This window comes from Pundamilia nyererei, unplaced genomic scaffold, assembly GCF_000239375.1.
Source record: "Pundamilia nyererei isolate P.nyererei 1_Seehausen unplaced genomic scaffold, PunNye1.0 scaffold00049, whole genome shotgun sequence".
Lineage (NCBI taxonomy): Eukaryota > Metazoa > Chordata > Actinopteri > Cichliformes > Cichlidae > Pundamilia > Pundamilia nyererei.
The window spans coordinates 1,692,522-1,711,017 of NW_005187450.1; the positions used below are offsets into that span (position 1 = coordinate 1,692,522).

Below are 18,496 nucleotides of genomic sequence, written 5' to 3' on the forward strand. Positions count from 1 at the left end.
TGCTGGATGCAATTTCTCCATTAGTCACAAGGTCTGAAAAGATCACGCTCTGCTTTTATTTTGCGAACGCTCATCCTACTGTGCTCGCACACAGGAGGTGTCAGTTTTGCATTCTTTCGCCCTGTTTTTGAATTCAGTCTTGATTATGTCATTATATGGCAGCTGCGTATTTGACTGCTACGCCTGCGATATCTCCAAGAGCCGCAGCAGGCAAGAAAAGGCAAAGTGTTCAAGGATTGCTGTCTCTATTTGCTTTCTCTCAGCAGGTTGTCAACAAGTAATCGGCCTCCATACAAATGATGTTTCAGTCTTAGTCATTTAATTGTTGCTGGTCTGTGTGCAGTGGATGAAACACAGAAAGTGATAACAATACGCCGTTCCAATTAAATTCACTCATGTGTGACTTATACTTGAAGAATTGCTTTCTGCTCCAGTCAGAAGTGTTTAGGACTTTATAGAACCATGTCTGCATTTATGCAAAACTACCACCAGTATTTCACAGCAGGCATGCATATCATATAACACCGTTAAACTCTGGTCACTTGCCGTGCGCTAACTAGATATGAAATTATTGAGCAACCACATATATGAGTTGCAGTGCATTTCTTTATTTTTTTTAGCTCTATAAACACCCAGACTTGTTGTGTTTGTGTGCTTATGGCTTTCATGAAAAATGAAATGATTATTTTTGCTTTATTGCTTTTGTGTTGTGGTAAACAGACTTGGAGAATTTCAAGACTCAGAGAAGAAGTCCAGTGAGGGTTCGTGAAGGTCAAGGAGTGGTCTTGCTCTGTGGCCCTCCCCCCCACTCTGGAGGTAAGATGGACTGCTCTCAATGTTTTTTCCATTTCATTTCATTTTCTTTAAATATCCTTTAATATCCTCCTTACATAAATCTGGTTTTTTTTTTTCTTTTTTTTTACTAGAAACGTAGAAATACTGTGGTATCATCTCTCTGATTCCTTATCTTCTCCTTTACTTGAACAAAGTGGAAGTAGTGTTTGCGTTCTCCAGCTCAGATCCCCTGTCTGTTTGTCTGTGTTTTTAAAGTCAGCGAAGTGAGTTATTTTTACTTTGGGACACTCTGGTCTGTCAGCCTGATTTTCAATGGGGGCGACGAAAATCTTTGGCATACAGACTGGAGAGGCTGACTGCGGCTGGGGTCCCGCCAGGCTGAGTAATTGAGCCTCTCTCTGAAGATACCTTGCTGGCTTCACATCATCTGCTTTCATCTATGACATTATCAATGCGAGCTAGCATCCAGTGGTATTAACTCCTACACACCGGTCTTAAGATTGACTTTTGCCAGTAAGGCTGAATGTAATTATCCACTGCGTGGATATAATGTTAGTGCACATGACAGAGGGTTTTACTGTAAATATCGTTAGCTTCATAGCATAAGTGCCTAAGTCATTTTTTTGTGATGACATAGGCAGACGGACAGGATGATGCAGCAGTGGTAGGGGAGTAAAGTTAGGCAAAAATCTCAATTTGACCAAAAAATGACTTAGGCACTTATGCTATGAAGCTAACGATATAATAGTATTGTCCTGCTGCCAGTCACAGGTTAGTTAAAAATTAAATTGTGAAACAGAGGAGAGGTTTCAGGCTTACTTCGCAATACACATTAAGTCAGCTGATCAAGTTCTTTCACTAACTCATCTACATGAGGCATTTCGTAGCAGGTATAGAAGATGTGGCAGTTGTCTGGCTTGAAATGTAATCTCCACATTTTGACTTTTTTCTCAAAGTAGTATTTCAACTTTAATCTCGAAATTTCAACTCTATTCCCCAAATGAACACTGTTTATGGCCCTAATACTCTGTAGTACAAGTACGCCAAGTTTTACATCCAGATGAAGTTGCAAGTCCTTAATTTTGGGACTGGAATGAAAGACGTTGTTAAGGTGTTGGTTTTTAGACGATAACCCTCATTTATGCTACTGGGGCGTTAAACCTGCAGAACAAACGGAGCTATTTTGTCTCATTCATTTGCAAACTGAAGAGAAGGCCTATATTTGTTGTGCTATGTTTTGTGTTTGAAATGAGATGTCTCACCTTGTCGTAACAAGACAAGTTAAAATAATGAGCCATATGCACACAACTGGCAGACTTGAAATGTAATAGCTCTTTTACAGACAAGTACTCTAAGGTGTCCACAAGCCAAAATACACATTCTGAACAGCAGCATTGTCTGGAGTGTTGAGCTGTAATAGCAGTGTCATGACGGTGTCCAAAAATATTTTGGAAAAACCTGGGCACAGAAATCTTAATCCAGTAGTTTATGCATTATGTAGAAGACAGCAGCGCTTGTTTAATCAGGAAGATATGCATATTTGTCTCGAGTTTCAGCTACAGCACCATCTGTAGTAAAATCACCTGCCCAATGTCTCACTGTGAGTGCTTTGACTACCTTTTGTGGGCAGTCTTCTCTTTGGGTAAGAGGACAAAAATGAGGTTTTAATTAATCCTGACTGACGTCTCCTTGTACTGATTGTATGTACAGTCACCTAATCAAAAAGACATTTACATTCATTTACTTAAAAAAAAGGTATCGATAGGAGTCACATACAGAAGTATAGACTTCAAGCTTTAATTCATGGGGCTTTACAAAAAAACTTGCATTAGCTATTTAGGAATTACAGTCATTTTTGGTTACAGACCACATTCATACAAATTCAAATTTAATTGGACTATTGCCTGACAAGCAATTTCATGGCCAGGTGAGGTCTGGTCCCTTTCACTGGTATTTCATGACAAATGAGCACATTCAAATTATTGAATTTGTATTTTATAACTTTTCACTGTAATTTTAAATATTAGACCTAAAGAGCTGGCAGAACAAGCGAGGGAGGCAATTATTTGGCTTAAAAGAAACCCCACAAGATGGGAAAATAAAACTTTGGGAGTGACTAAATCAACAGAATGTTTTACATTCTTAAAAATAATAAACAAACCTCAGTAACATCTAAAAGCCTTAGGTAGCACAGAATAGGAAGTCCAGATTAGTATTAAATCAGTTCATCTATCTATCTATCTATCTATCTATCTATCTATCTATCTATCTATCTATCTATCTATCTATCTATCTATCTATCTATCTATCTATATATATATATATATATATATATGTATATAAAATTATGTCTGCACTGAAAGTCTGCACTTGAACCATACAATAATTATAATACATAATCCAGCTTTATTTACATTAACAGCAGCTGAGAGTTTCACTCTCACAATATGCGAGATACGTGAGAAATCTTACAATATGTGCACCTTTTAAAAGCTTTTGGAACTTGGTAATTTTTGTTCGCATGTGTAGAGTGTTACTCTTTTAGTTTCACAGCTTTTGTAAAAAAATAGATATATGTATGTTATGCCTTATTTTTATTACGAGTGAAGAAATACGTTGTTTTTACTTTTAACTAACAGATGGTGAAATCAGCAGGGGTTTCTGTACTGTACTCCTTCTGTACTACTTCTGTACTCATCTTTGTGACTCCGCTCCCATTTATCACCAGGGTACCATTTCATTTGAATTAGAATCCGAAATGTAGCATCTCTGATTATAAACTCCTCTTCGTGACATTCAGAAGGTTTTTTAGTCTTCTGATGTTTCACTTTGTTCAAGAACTCCAGCTGCTTTGTTGTGACTGTGATCTCGGATCTTGTGACAACATCATTTTTCATAGATGTTTGCTAAGATGAGTGCCAGCATGTTTGGCTAAAAAAAATTACTAAATCATTGGAGATATGGTGGTGGTGATGTGGGGGGTTCCTTCAGGCAAATGTAAATAGATTTATTCTGTGATTCTATTCAATAATTCATGTTGATATTGTATGTCAATTTTTCCCACATGCAATCTTTTTTAGATAAACTCCACACGCCTTTCTTACTCTTTCCTACGTGACGCCCATCATTTGGGATTGTTGTCAGTGTGTTACATTGTACCAAGCCCATATCTGTCACATCCAGTCTCATACAGAGTCTTTACCTACTTTTAAAAAGGAATGATAAGTAGATGCACAGCAATGGCATGACCCATTTTTTAAAATTAAGCTAAATGCAGTCTACCTACCTACCTACCTACAAATTCCCTTTGCATGGGCCCCAGCCATACAGCCCTAGGAATCCGCTGATGATGATCTGGCAACCCTCAGTCACCAGGGGAATGTGTATTCCCTAAGGGGTTGGTGACCAGTTGCTGGAGGCTGATGGCAGCTGCCATGTGAAATAGGTTGCAAAAAGGGGCTAAACAGAAGTACAAGACGGAGCACCACTACACAAAAACTTGTTTGCCTCGGCATACTGCAACATGTAGTTGAATGATAATTATGGCAAACAAGAGAAACTACTTTCTGGTGCAGCCTCCGAGAGCCTCAGTCTATAAATGGCATGGATAAATAACAAAGCAACATAGCTCACGAAATAATTAGCAGTCACTAAGTGAGAGATAGTAAGGCTTTTATGTACAACAGTTAACAAGCCAAGTACTGGGATACACTAACCACTAATGCATTAACACAACACATAACATGAGGCTTTCAGGCAAGCTGCCCACTCTAAATCACAGCTACCCTGAATAGTGTGGTGTGGGCTATCATTTAATGAAGTGAGTGACGACATGGAGCAAGCCTGAGTACTGGGGCAGCAGTCTATTCAGTCTGGGTGGAAGGTTGGATGAAGGAAGGAGTAGGCGGAACAACTGGCTGAATAGGAACCAAGTGGAGACACCAATTCAGCACACACGCTATTTTTCTTACTGAACAAAACAGGCTTTATTAGAATAATTGGTGAAGAAGTGCACACACCCAAGGCTGCACCAGCTAAAGTAATTATCGTGGTTTTATAAACATGTCAAATGGATGAGCACATTTTTTATGTTAACATTTGTTTTGCCTATTTATTAATTCCTCAACAACTAACTGCAACAAAGAACCTGCTGGATAAAAGCCATTAAACATTTCTTGAAAAGTTTCTATTTTGAATATAATAATACTCCAAAATAATGTTGAAGTAACTCGTAACTCTTGCTAGAACAGGAATCTTTCAAGTAAACAGAAATTAATTTTTTGGTTTTCTGATAAATTTATAAACTGCTGCTGAATGAAATAAACACAATCAAATAGAATACGGGACATGTCTTGTGATAATGTGAAACAGAGGGATCTCCAAAAAATCCAATTTTCATATTAAGTGCTTTCAGACTGTCACAACATAATTTTATAGTGGTGTAATTGCTATACTTGGTCAAATGCATTTCAGCTGGGCCAGTTTGTTTCTCTGCTGTTTTCTTTGCATTTGTCCAAACCAGTAATGTACAAATAGACTGATAGCCGTTCTGGAGGCCTTGCCCAGTGCCTGTTATACTCTATTTTCTGGCAACGTTTTGTCAAATTCAGCTGTCATCATGGATAATAGCGATTGACGGAGATGTTAAGATGTGCTATAGGATGAATCACCTTCAGTTTTATGACATATTCGCTGAAAGGGTAGCTCACAGTATGCATGAATGCTTACACATTCATACATATCCACACACGCCCACACATTCTCGTCTTGGTTCGGCTGCTCATTTTCACTGCATGGCTATATTGTACCTGATCTAGCTGTTCAAATTAGATTAGGTTCACTGGAGAAATTTGGTTTGATCTTGTCAAATATATATATATATATATAAAAAAGATTATTTAGAATAAAAGAAACAAAAACTTGAAAATTGGTAAGGTCTGAAAAATGAATATGCAAAGACATATAATGGGATGCTCTATGACTCTGTGGCTGTATTGTTTTTCATCTGATACAGAAAATCCTGACTGGCATTTAAATAGACTGCCATAGTGTTGGAAAGTAAGGCATGTTCTCATAAAGGGTGACAGGACATAATTCACGATCAGCAAAAAATGTGGTCTTGGACACGGATCTGCCTCATCTCTCCTGTAAAGGATTTCAGTGCCCCATGCATGATTCAGGAAGCCATTATTTCACTTTAACGACGCCTCGAAACCCTTCAGACCGCAGCAGGAAGTAGTGTGGTGCAGCCAGGATGTTCTAAAGCTGAAAGAGAGCGTTGATGCACGTTTCGAAATGATCGAAACATTGTCAAGTGTCCAAGAGGGGCTCCGACATAATTCTTTCCCTGTGCTGTACTGTATTAGCATTAGACGTCACTCTGTATCATCTTTTGCTTTGAGACAGTTTGAATGGCTGTTCTGGTTAGTCCAGGACCTAATGCATCTGACCTCCTTTCCCTAATGGAAATGGGCCTTTCAGATTTACTCAAGGCTGAAATCACTTGTTTTGTCAACCCAGTGCATCTCGTCCAAAACAGAGGGGGCTCGCTGGCTAGTAACAGCCCACATTGCTTGCAGGGATTTTTCCCATGTGCATGACCTAAGCCTTTTCAGTGAGCTTTTGTATTATGAATACAGAGAGGAAGCCATGGTTGATGGTTGTTTCTGTTGAGGTAAAAGATTTGTGAGAATAAACTTTGACAAAAAGTTGAGCATGTACTTTTCTTTGATATAATACACACTTGTGCAAAAACCCACTCTTGATTCAGTATGTCCTTGGCCTGTCATGTTCCATTTCTCTTTCCTCTTCTCAGATCATTAAGGGGGAATTGATGCTGCCTGTTCATTATACAAAGGCTAAATGGAAACAAAATGAAAATCTGCCACTCACTGTCAGTCATGATTGCATTATTCCATTACTGCCCATCCATAGTAGGCTCTTAAGTCAAATCATAAGATACAGCCAATGGTGCTTTCCAATTTCTATTTCCTGCTTCCTTTTCTCACCATAAATCTTTAACTAACCAATTAGTAATCTCTTATTTGCTGTTCACTGTGTCACGCTTTGCATCTACAGAGGGTATTGTTTCAAAAACAGACATTAAATATACATGGAAATGCCTGGATGAGAGCTGGCATGTATTATTTATGAGAGAGGAGGATATTTCAATGATTCCCTTTGCGGTTTGAATGGATAGAGCTAGAATTTATGTTTGGTAAGTCATAGAGGCTAGGAGATGCCTTAAAAGTGAAGTGCTATGGCTATAATTAAATGATTAGTTCAATGTTATGGGAAATACACCTCTTTGCTTTCTGGCAAAGAGTTATGAGAGAAGAACAATCCCACTCTTGAATATAAGCGTACAGTCAGAAGGTTGTTAGCTTAGCTTTGCTAAATAATTCAAAATACAAGTTCAATTCAATTCTATTCAGTTAAATTTTATTTTTATTTATATAGCACCAAATCACAACAGCAGTCGCGTCAATTGTAAGGTAAAGACCCTGTAATACTAGAGAGAAACCTCAACAATCAAACAACCCCCTCCGAATAAGCACTTGGCGACAGTGGGAAGGAAAAACTCCCTTTTAAGAGGAAGAAACCTACAGCACAACCAGTTGGGGGCAGTACTTGTTTTTGTCTGAATCAAGTTTTTTAAAAATATGCACCTGTCCATATTTCTGTTATTCACTAATTACTGACTATTTCATGTATTTAATTTTTTGAAACATGAGGTAATATGTATGGTGGTAACAAATTCCATGTACATTATATAGCACTGTTGACACAAGCAAAACAGTATGCTCAAAAGGTAAATCCAAAGAAGAAGCCACACACCAAGGCCAAAAAAAGAGGGCGCTTACACACATGATTTTACATACTGTAAAAATTATTTCTCATATTGGAGTTCTGGGCATCACTGACACATTCTTGGAGAGAAAGGTGTGATTGAAATATGTGGTCCAAGTTTCAATCTGCAGTTGTGTTGATCACAAGGTCAGGCTGTCCTTTACTCCTCCAATGCATATAAAAATCTGCTCTGTGCTTGGTAAAAAGGGAACACCTTCACATGCTCATTATACAGGAACTCAAACAAAAACTCACTTACAGGGTCACAGGAAAGAGGCTGGCATAATTACAGGGACTATAAAACAGACTAAGTTAGTGTAAACATTTCTAGAAAGGTGTTAGTTAGGAATGTTCTCAGAGGTACTCTGACCAAAGAAGCGACAGATACTACTTTAAAAGTGCCTACAACACAAAGTATGAAAACAGATGTGCATTTTTTATAAAGTGCTGAAAGTTGTTTTATGTCTTTGCTTATATTTATTTACCTACATATTAATAGAAATTGGCTCAGCTTTCATCAGTTTCTGTGATGATTGTCTTTGCTGGTTTTCCAACTCCTTAAAAAACTCTTAAGCTTAAAACTCTTGAAATTCTTCCCTTCTCCTGGCAGTTTTTCACCTTAATAACTCTCTTAAGGGCTAAGATGCCATTATCTTTACCTGGATTTCCTAGCTGTGTACAGAGATTTTTTGAAAATGTCATAATTTTAGGATTTTTCTTTGCATTTTACCACTCAGCTCTCAGATTAGGGCCCTACAGGTTGCATCTGGCGAGACGTCAGGCCAGTTTCCTGTGACTAGGAGTTAAAGAAGAGAATGCAGGTGACCAGGGTAGTACGAATAAAATAATCAAAGCTGTTACACACGTTGTCAAGATTATGATCTCTGTATCACTTTGTGATCTGCAAGGTTAGCAGTAATATGCCAAAGCCCACACATCCTCTTGACCCCTAATGAGCAGAAGTGAAGAATACTGAGTCAGTAGATGAGTGTCCGACTCACATCTCAATTATTCCCTGTACTGTAGTGCAGAATCATCACTTAGACAAGTTTTTACCAACAGCCAAGATTGCTTTTGGGACAGGGATGCAATATGGTCCAGAGCAATCTATCCTAGTGTCAATATGTCAAAACACCATCATTCCTTTTTTATAATGTTGCTGATTGTTAGTGCAAAGCCTCTCTGACTGCACTCCATTTGGTTGATAGTACTGGGAGGCTTTTCCAGAGGCTTGTTATCATGGATGATGAATAGTAGACGAGGTGGTACAATACCAAATAACCAAATCTGTAATATATTGGTTTTATCGGGCGTTGAACTGTTTTTTTATGCAGGAGGTGAAGCTTAAAGTTTGATTTAGGGCCTTCCGTAGCTACATAACAACCACAAGGGGAGATGCTTTTTTTTCTGTGTACATCCACTGTTGCTTCATTGAATTCTTATTGGATTATAAATCCCAGAAAGAAAAGGTAAGTCAAATAAAGAACAAGAAATAAAAATTAAACAGCATACGTAAAATTAAGGATGGTCCACTTACAGTTGAATTTTACTTTAAGCTGCGTTTAAATCGGGAAAACTCACTTATTATGTGTTATTATGGATTCCTATGACAGAATTCTTACTCTCTGAATAGCAAATTATTCATATTCACAGCATCATGACTTCAGATTAGTGGACGTATGAAACTTTTACCATATTGAGGACATTTATTCAACAGTGAGTAAGAGTAATTGCGCTTCAATTATAAATTGTGTTTTTAATCAAGGAAGGCTGGTGCTCAGTCCAATCCACTAATTGCTTTATCCCTGAAGGCATCCACTTACCCTCTGAAGTGACGAGGCTGCTGATGAAGCACACATTATCTGTATATGGGTGTAGGCGATGCTCAAACACAGCATGTGTTTTTCATCTGCTGCTTTTTGATTGCGTTCACAGAACTTAGCTTCACATGGATCTTCAATGAGCACCCCTCGTATGTCACCCAGGACACGCGGCGATTTGTGTCCCAGAAGACGGGCAATCTCTACATCGCGAAAGTGGAACCCTCTGATGTGGGGAATTACACCTGTGTAGTCACCAACACGGTCACCAAAAGCAGCGTTGAAGGTCCACCAACACCTCTGGTCCTGCGCGTTGATGGTATGAAAGAAGCTATTTACTAAAAATACACAGAGTATAAAATAGGGACTGTGTTTTGAGACATGTAAAGTTGAGAAAGGCTTTTTTGTTTTTTAATTATAGCGATGACTTTCATTAAAACTTGGCAATTTTCACAGCCAAGTCTGAGAGTGTTTTCAGAGCGTTTTGATATTCTCTGATCTGATTGTTGAAAAGATGGAAACACTATTGTCAAAGTCAGATGAATTTATTTTTATACATTCCAGGCACGGCAACCTCTTTGCACTGTGCATTTCATGATGTTATTTTAGAAAGTGGTAAATGAATCTTTTTTTAAAGTAGTTTTAAAGTTAATCTAGAATGCCTGCACATCTGAAAACTGACCTTTCAAGAACAAACTCTTTATTGTCATTACACAATATTTTCTTCCCATGGTGCATAAAAGCTTAAGTAGCATAAATACAAATATAGAATACAATATACAAATACGATATACTGACATGTATTAAAAAGTGTGTGATACCATTAAGGAATAGGTAAAGTAATTCTGTCACTGTTTAAGGTACATATACTTTTCTCAGCTTGACTAATTTGCACAACGTTACCATCACATAGAAATTAATGTCATTGTTTTGAGATTAAGAGATGATGGCAGGATAAGTAAGAGGTGTTTACAGTGAATATGTAAAAGGAGGTCAGCCCACCTACATAGCAATATATGCACTGTCCTGGAGTCACTCGTTTGTGTCTATATTTTTAACATGTTGTACAAAAACAGTATACATTTTATTTTATTTAGTTTTCTTTCCCAGAATGTGTTTTTGTGTATAATTATACAAATTATATGTGCAACAGTACTTGTTTTGGATGAAAAATACATGAGTGTAATCATTTCTATCATTTATGACTTTGACTTGACTCATTAAGTTAAACGTTTTCACTGTGCCTTTATAGAAAATAATTGAAATTTAAATCTACAAGCCAACAAATGCAATCAAAAACATCTCCCAGAGTGAGATGTAGAAGTTCTTAGAGCCCATATACAGCATCATCACATAGTGATCTAAAGTATGTTTTGATTTTCTTTCATTGTGACCTTTTCAGTCCTTAAGCTGAAAGAATCCCCCCTCATATATGTGAGGCATCTCTCCCTTTTTTCTCTCTGTAACTGCAGGTGTGATGGGCGAATATGAGCCAAAGATTGAAGTGCAGTTTCCTGAAGTTGTCCCCGTTGCTAAGAGCTCCACTGTCAAACTGGAATGTTTTGCACTTGGAAAGTACGTCCCGCTGTGAATTGTTACGCCACTTTCATAACTACACACTGAGCTGTTTGCTTTGCCATTGTAAGCTGCATGGTAAGAGCAAAAAAAAAATAATACTCTTCTTGTTTCACAGACTGTAAAGAAAAGAAACACTCACAACTTCATGTTTCATGTTATTTCTACTTAAAAGCACTTTATTGCTAATATTCATTATTCTTTCTCATATATTAAGTGAAGGTAGATCTCAATAATATACCAAAATACTCATTGGCCATTTTTAGTTTTGCAGCTCTAATATTTGAAAGTTGCTTTCAAAGACATTTGTGAAATGCATAAATTTGTATAATTGAAATTGTGCAAATTCAATAATTGTAGAAAGATTTTTAAATTCTACACGTAATATTTGTACAAGCCTTCTTCATTTTTCTGTCACAAAAAGGTGGCTCCATATCCATATAAGTCAAATAAACAATCAACAACCAATGAATATATTAGCATGAACTGTCACCAGTTTATTATGTTAAACACCAGTGTTGATATATGTTGTTTTTGGGTGTGTGTGTGTATTTTTGTGGTTTTAGCCCTGTGCCAACAATCAGCTGGAAAAAAGTGGACGGAGCCTCCTTTACCAGGAAGGTGGACATAAATAAAGCCAGTGGAGTTTTAGAAATCCCTTACTTCCAGCAGGAGGATGCCGGGATGTACGAATGTGTGGCAGAGAACAGCAGAGGAAAAAACTCGGTGAAAGGAAAGCTGTCTTATTACGGTGAGCAGGAGCGCGGTTTGCCTGTGTTTGATCTCAAACTTACCTTACTTCACACCTCTCAGAGATTAAAAAAATATCTCATGCCTTCAACCTGTCAGTCTTCTTCCTCATATGTCATGTAGTTTCAGAGACTTTTACCAAATCCTTTACCCACTGATTCATAACCTTATTTAAACCTCTTCAGAGGTTCACTGCTCTGAAGTATGATTGAAAATCTTTCGAACAGGAGTGCGCCATTGGCGTGGAGTGTAACAGAAAGTTTTATATGTTGTCATGCAATCTGTGGTTTTTATTAGAGCCTGTATACAACTGCATCATATAGTGGGATGTGGTAGTAAATTAACCTATTACCAGTAGTACAGTTCAGACAAGCTCCTTATTGAGCCAGCAGGTAAGACGGGGCACACAGATTTATACCACCTTTCAGAGAGGCGTGATTTTTCCTTCACCACACTGGACTTATGGACCATATTCTGAAAAAGCTTTTAGCAGTCCTTGATTAAGTATTTTTATGGTTTTTCTCTCCATTATTTTGCAGTTTATGCATTGATGATATCTGCCCACGAGTCCCAATAGGGATGTGCTTGAGTGAAATCATCAAATCCAGATTTTTCTTTCCTGTGAAGGAGGATGTCTTTGATATGATAATAGGGTTTTTTTTTGCAGGAGCTGTGGGTTAGATGAAATGCTCACAGTACCTGTTGGTAGGCTGAGGACTGAATATGCATTACTCCAAGCAGTAGCATGGCTGACAATGCTTAAAATAAGTAAAATGATCAAGTGTTATGGTCATGTTCTAAACAAGGTAGTGATTTTTCAGCAACTTATAGCTAGAGCGCTGGCCTCTGTGCCTCATCTCAGCTACAGTTGTGGGGAAGTCATGTTTCTCTTTGTAAGATTTAAGTCGTGTCTCATCTCAAAGCCCCACAGATTGACCAGCTGCCAGGTGATAAAAATCAGTAATCTCATTTTAAAGTCCCATAGACAGGGGCTTGTGGGACATCCATCAACTCTGCAGAAGAATAGAAGAATCAATACGGGGATGTGGAGCTAGTGACAACAAAACAGAACGAGCACAGTAACAATAAGGGTCGGCCTCTCTCCTTTCATTCCCCGCTTAATTGTCCTTCTGCAGTTCCAGGGGGTTTTAAGTAATCAGATCATGGTTTACTGCATTCGAATGGGCTCAGTCTCAATCAGATTGACTTTGTGTAGAAGTCACTTGCATGGCTTCTTCCATTCCATTATGTTATCTCAGACAACCTCATTTGTAATGTTGTTAACAGGCTGTCATGCACTCCTGTTTCTATAGTCACACATTTTCAGTACTTTGCACATTTACTATACTAAATATACTTCCCTCTATCAAAAAGATCATTAAAATAACCATTTGATAACAAAATATTATCGGATCTCTACTGAACAGGAAATGCATCCATAGCTACTCATATTGCTTTACAAAGAGTTGTATTCACAGACACAATAGTCCATAAAAGCAGCCATCCTTTCATCCATATAAAGATTTGTTGTTTCTTTGTCTTTTATGTTATTAAACAGCAGATTTTTTTATTTGGCAGTAACCCCACCCCTATGCTAAGGTTCATAAAATGCGGTACAACTAATTTATATTGATTGTCTTATTAAATAATCACATTTTGATCTGAAATGACACCATTTATAAAACACTGTATTTTAAATGGAAAATGATTGGCTGAAGTTGCTGTACGTGGATGAGGAGCTCCTTTGCAAAAAAACCTCCTTGGCACTGAATGTGCTATAGGTGCTAATACTTTATGATATTATTATTATTACATTATTAAAGTAGCACACCTAATCAAGCCTGACTGACTCTCATTGACCCTGGCAGGGTGTCATGCATTTGCGTGGGTGCTTCCTGGGGTCCATAAATCTTATATAAGGTGCTGGCTATTTGTGCGGCAGGAAAACCACCATTATGTCTTTAAATTGATATGACAAGTGTCAAAAAGTCACTTGCCTATGTTACCAACTGCACTGCGGAAAGCAAAGAAGCAGAGAGCCATTGTTAGTGTCAGTGGACCCGCATCTTTTTAAACTTTTACACTTTACCGTGGATGGTCTCACCTATTCACTATTGATTTTTCTCTGTGCTAACCTTATAAAGCATTACTTATTTATATATTTTCCATGTCGAGGTCAGCTTCAAGTTAATTAGGAGTACATTTATGATTTGTGCCCTTGAATGCTTTTTAAAGAAGTAATTGCCGTGCTTGGCTAATTCATAGATTTTTTTTTCAAATTCCGCTGCTTGAGGTAATGCTAAGGCATGTGTTTAGGTATAAAGTGTTAATTAAAAAAAAATATATATATATATATATATATATATATATATGTGTGTGTGTGTGTGTGTGTGTGTGTGTGTATTTTGACTTTCTAGCTGCACCTCACTTTACTGAAAAGCCTCAGGATGTACAGAAGACCATTGATGAGACTCTGGTGTGGGAATGCAAGGCCAGTGGCAAACCAAAACCCTCGTACCGCTGGCTGAAGAATGGAGAGCCTCTGGACCCCATGGAGGTAAAATGGATTTCTTCCTAAACTGAGATTTCTTACATTGCTGCAAAGACACATAAAAAAAGCCAATTCCCTCCTCTGTGCAGCACTGGCCCCCACAAAAAAGCACAACAAAAATAGAAAGAAACAAATGAAAAATAAATTAAAATAATACAAGATGGGTAAAAAAAAAAAAAAAAAGAAAGAAAAGGATCTTACCTTTGATCACAAAATCAGTCTGAAACAAAGAAGCATCACCTTTTCAGACTGAATTGTCAAATTAACTTTGGCTGAATTGTCAAACACTGAAGATTCTTTGAAACAAGATAATCAAATGATAACTCTACTTTCATGCCAGAAAATCAGTTTAAAATTGTGGTTGTGCAAATCACTTGCTGGCCAAACTCCTCTGCTGTTTCAGGTGGTTGGTTGTAAGACTTTGCAACATAGCAGCAAAAAACAGAACAGTTTAGCTATCCTGCTTTTTTATTTTTTCATCTACACGTTTTAACCACACACATAATAAACATGCACCGTGTGCTTACTTTTCTCCTTAGATTTGGTTCCATAAAAGATGCATTTAATTACCAGCATAAAAACATACTAATTTGTCCTCTCCACCTCTAATCAATACCAAGTAGTACGAAGGTGTGCTTTGAAAACAAGCACATTAAGACTACTGAAAGACTGAAGTATATAGGCTAGTAGTTAAATGGTATTGTTATTGTTAGCAGCATAGCAATATTTCTTTTTCCGTCAACAGCCCTTAACCAGTTCATTGGTTGGAGATGAACGTAATTTAATGTGTAAGATGAAAGATGATAAGATCACAGCAGATTCCTGCAGTAACATGCAGTGCATCTTGGTTAAAGGATGCACTGCGTGTTACTGCGCTGTTTTGCTGGGATTCACTTTGCTTCGAAGCAAATAATGCTTCCAACTCATAGGCTTGTACTTGGCAAGAACATGTCAATTTGAAATGCCTCTATTTGCTTGGGACTAAATTTGGCATCAAATGTGTGTGTGTATGTGCCGGGGGTGGGTGTTTGTATGTGTTTTGCAAAGGAGCCAAAGTGATGCCATTTTCTGCCTGTCATCAACTGGGGACTTTGTCGACAATTTAGCGCTCAATCTCACTCTTATCTGCAACTCTCAATTTTATCATTAAGTCTCTCCTCTCTGGGGAGGGTGAGAAATGCCTTATCATCCAAAGTGCATTTCACATTTAGGCAATTTGCCTTGTTTTGTGTTATTGTGCTGCTGGAGTGAGTGTGCTTTCTGCCTAAAAAGACCAGCTCTAGAGAATCACAGTCACCGATTGTGTCAGAATTTGGGCTGGGTGTAATGGGCTCAAAACTGGACAGTTCCTATTTAGTTTGGACATGCTTTTAAAGGGGGGGCTGGTGGGGTTTTGTTGTCTGGAACTAAGATAGGTACCCCAAATATGTGACACTTTAATTTAAGAGCTTAATGTCAACACACAAGCACCAAGGAAGATTAAGTTTTTGCCATTATGACACCAAAGTATTAATCTGCAAAGTCTGTATGAGGAGCAGCTTAAGTCTGAATCTGTAAAAATAGGCAATATTATTTTAAACATTTTATCTCTGAGCCATTTCAAGTTTTATTTAATTTGAAGGCCCACACATGCTTAACCACAGGAAGCCCTTATCATTCCACATGCGCATTTGCAGCATTGATTAGTAAATAACACTGTAAAACTTCCTTTGGCAGGTAGCCAAGGTAACATATTCTCTGTACATGTGGCTATATTAATGAGGTGGGGTGTTACCATTTTCAAAATGCCACCGTCAACCGCGGCAACAGTAAATCAATTTCCAAACCCAAAGGTCAGCAGTGTAGAAGGAGAGGGAGCAGGAGGGGAAGGCCAAGGGGGCCATTTGTTATTCCTCATTAGAATGGATCAGTTCTCTCTCCCTCCTCTCTGTCTCAGCATCCTCGGCGCTTTCTTTCTCTTTCTTAAGCTATCTTTCAAGCTTTTTCCTCCCTCTCCACCTCATTTTCCGTCTGTTCCAAGGGAATTAAATGGCGCAGAGGAGAGCTGTCACTTCAAAATGTCACCCCGGCAAAACAAGAACCCACTCATGCTTGTACTTTTTTCACTACACTACCAGCTCCGCCTTTTAGTTACATACACGAGAGATGGTTTCTCTGCCTACGACCCTCAAAACCTGCTACGTGCCTTCCGCAGTTCTAATGGTGTAGTTGCATACCTGCGACAGTCTAGCTACTATAGGTGAGCGATAGGATCACTACAAGATACAGAGAAAGCAGCAACAAGGTGCCCATGACTTAACTTTTCAGAGCTCAGTTTGATAAAGTGTTCATATCAGACAGGAGTCAAGCATAATTAAAGATGCTGATAAAGTAGACAATGCCACAATTTGTCTTCAGTGCTAAGGAGATTGTGATAGAGGTACCACTAAGTGTCAGGGTACAGAATAGTGCAGAATGGCACCAACCCATGCTTTTATGGGTTCATAAGTGCACAGCCCTGGGCTTGTGCACTGTGTAACCTGAAAAGAACCATCTATCATCTATTCAAAATCCTCCCTCTCTTTGTGGTCCTCTCCCTCTCTCTTTATCATTTTCTTTTTTCCTTGAATACACATACATGCACCCAGCCGTAGCCAAATTTATGGGACTGCTTATTTTCCACCTGGAAACTGCTGGATGCATCAACACCCAGGACATCCTCTGGCGGTGGTTTTAGTTGCCAGGTCAGCCATGTCTCTTATCTTGTTACTAGTCGTCAGAAAGAACTCTATTTGAAAGTCCTCTGCGGTGTCACAGACTGACGTTAAGGGACAGTCCTTGTCTTTTCAAGTGCCAGTGCTGTAATGATTCCAGACGACAGACAGACTGGCGGCAGGACCCTCTGGACTACTTTGTCAGAGGCATTAAAAGGTCCAGCTACACTCTATGGAAAGATCAAGGGCAAGAACAATGAGTGCTGCCACAATTAAATTGGGGTAACTATAAAACGGGAGAAACAAGAGGTGCCAAACCTTGTAAAGGTCAAACGAGCAGTGGAAAGTGAAGAACTTTGTATCAGTTTTATTACGAAGGTGTTTTTGAAGGTATATGTATTCATTTTAAAACAATTACTAGCATTGTATATCTATATCTATATATATTTATAAACTAGGTCCTGAGTATTTGGTGGAGTAAAAAAAGAGTCAGCAGCAAGTTTGATGTGCTTGATTTTAATTATTGTTCTGTAATGAATATTAATTAAATCTCTCAATATAGCTCTGCCCACTGTAAATCTTTTCAGTCTAGCACTTTTACTGTATCATATACTTGTTAAAATACAAATTTTACCGTTAGAGACGTGCTGTCAAGTTCTCCTCGGTTTCAGTAAAACACCAGTTGAAGTGCAGAGTACGTGGAGTACCAGAATACCATCTACAAAGATGGTGGTCCTGATTAGATGCAAACCTTGGAGTGTACTGGGGCATATTTTGCACCTGAGGCAAGAACCTTCAGTTGCTTCCTCGAATTTTCTCTAAACTTGTTTGTTGTCTGGCTGTTGAGCAGTTTTCATTTCAGATCATTTTAAGTATTTGATGCATGCATGTGTGTCTTTCTGTCTCCAACAGGACAGAGTTCAGGTGAATAATGGAGTTCTGACAATCAGCAGCTTGAACCTGGCTGACATTGGCATGTTCCAGTGCGTGGCAGAGAACAAGCACGGTCGAATCTTTACCAATGCCGAGCTGAGAGTTGTAGGTAAGACCAAAGATAGAAAGCTGTTCATTTGTCTAAATTAACAAAACAGAATTTAACCCAAGGCTATATCTCTTATACCTGCTAGAATAAAAATGCTAAATACATTTTTCCAGCAACATTCTCCTTTTTTACTCTTTCAGAAAAGTCTTTGCAATACAATAAATATGAGTTTTCTTCACTCTGTGAAGGAGACTGAGGAAAAAACACAATTATTTCTGAAGTTCTGTTGCCAGTAGTACTCTAGCTCTGTGCACATGACCTTATTTGATGCGTGTCCATGCCTAGCAAGGCCAAAGTGACTGACATGTTTACTGGACTATAAACTGAGTGTTTGTGTATACCAGGATAAAACAACTATATGTTGAATAGTTATATATTATGTTATTCAAATATCATCAGGCAGAGTTTTCAACTAGATCGT

At 38.2% G+C, this 18,496-nt stretch overlaps 1 protein-coding gene across 1 annotated transcript in view; it reads left to right on the plus strand.

The window, feature by feature from the left end:
- Positions 1-18,496, plus strand: part of cntn3a.1 (contactin 3a, tandem duplicate 1) — a 75,694-nt gene that overhangs the window by 34,507 nt on the left and 22,691 nt on the right. The window contains exons 5-10 of the mRNA XM_005732947.1: positions 721-816; positions 9,580-9,783; positions 10,937-11,039; positions 11,606-11,790; positions 14,207-14,346; positions 17,946-18,075. Coding sequence (XP_005733004.1) covers positions 721-816; positions 9,580-9,783; positions 10,937-11,039; positions 11,606-11,790; positions 14,207-14,346; positions 17,946-18,075 — 858 coding nt within the window. The remainder of the gene's footprint in view (positions 1-720; positions 817-9,579; positions 9,784-10,936; positions 11,040-11,605; positions 11,791-14,206; positions 14,347-17,945; positions 18,076-18,496) is intronic.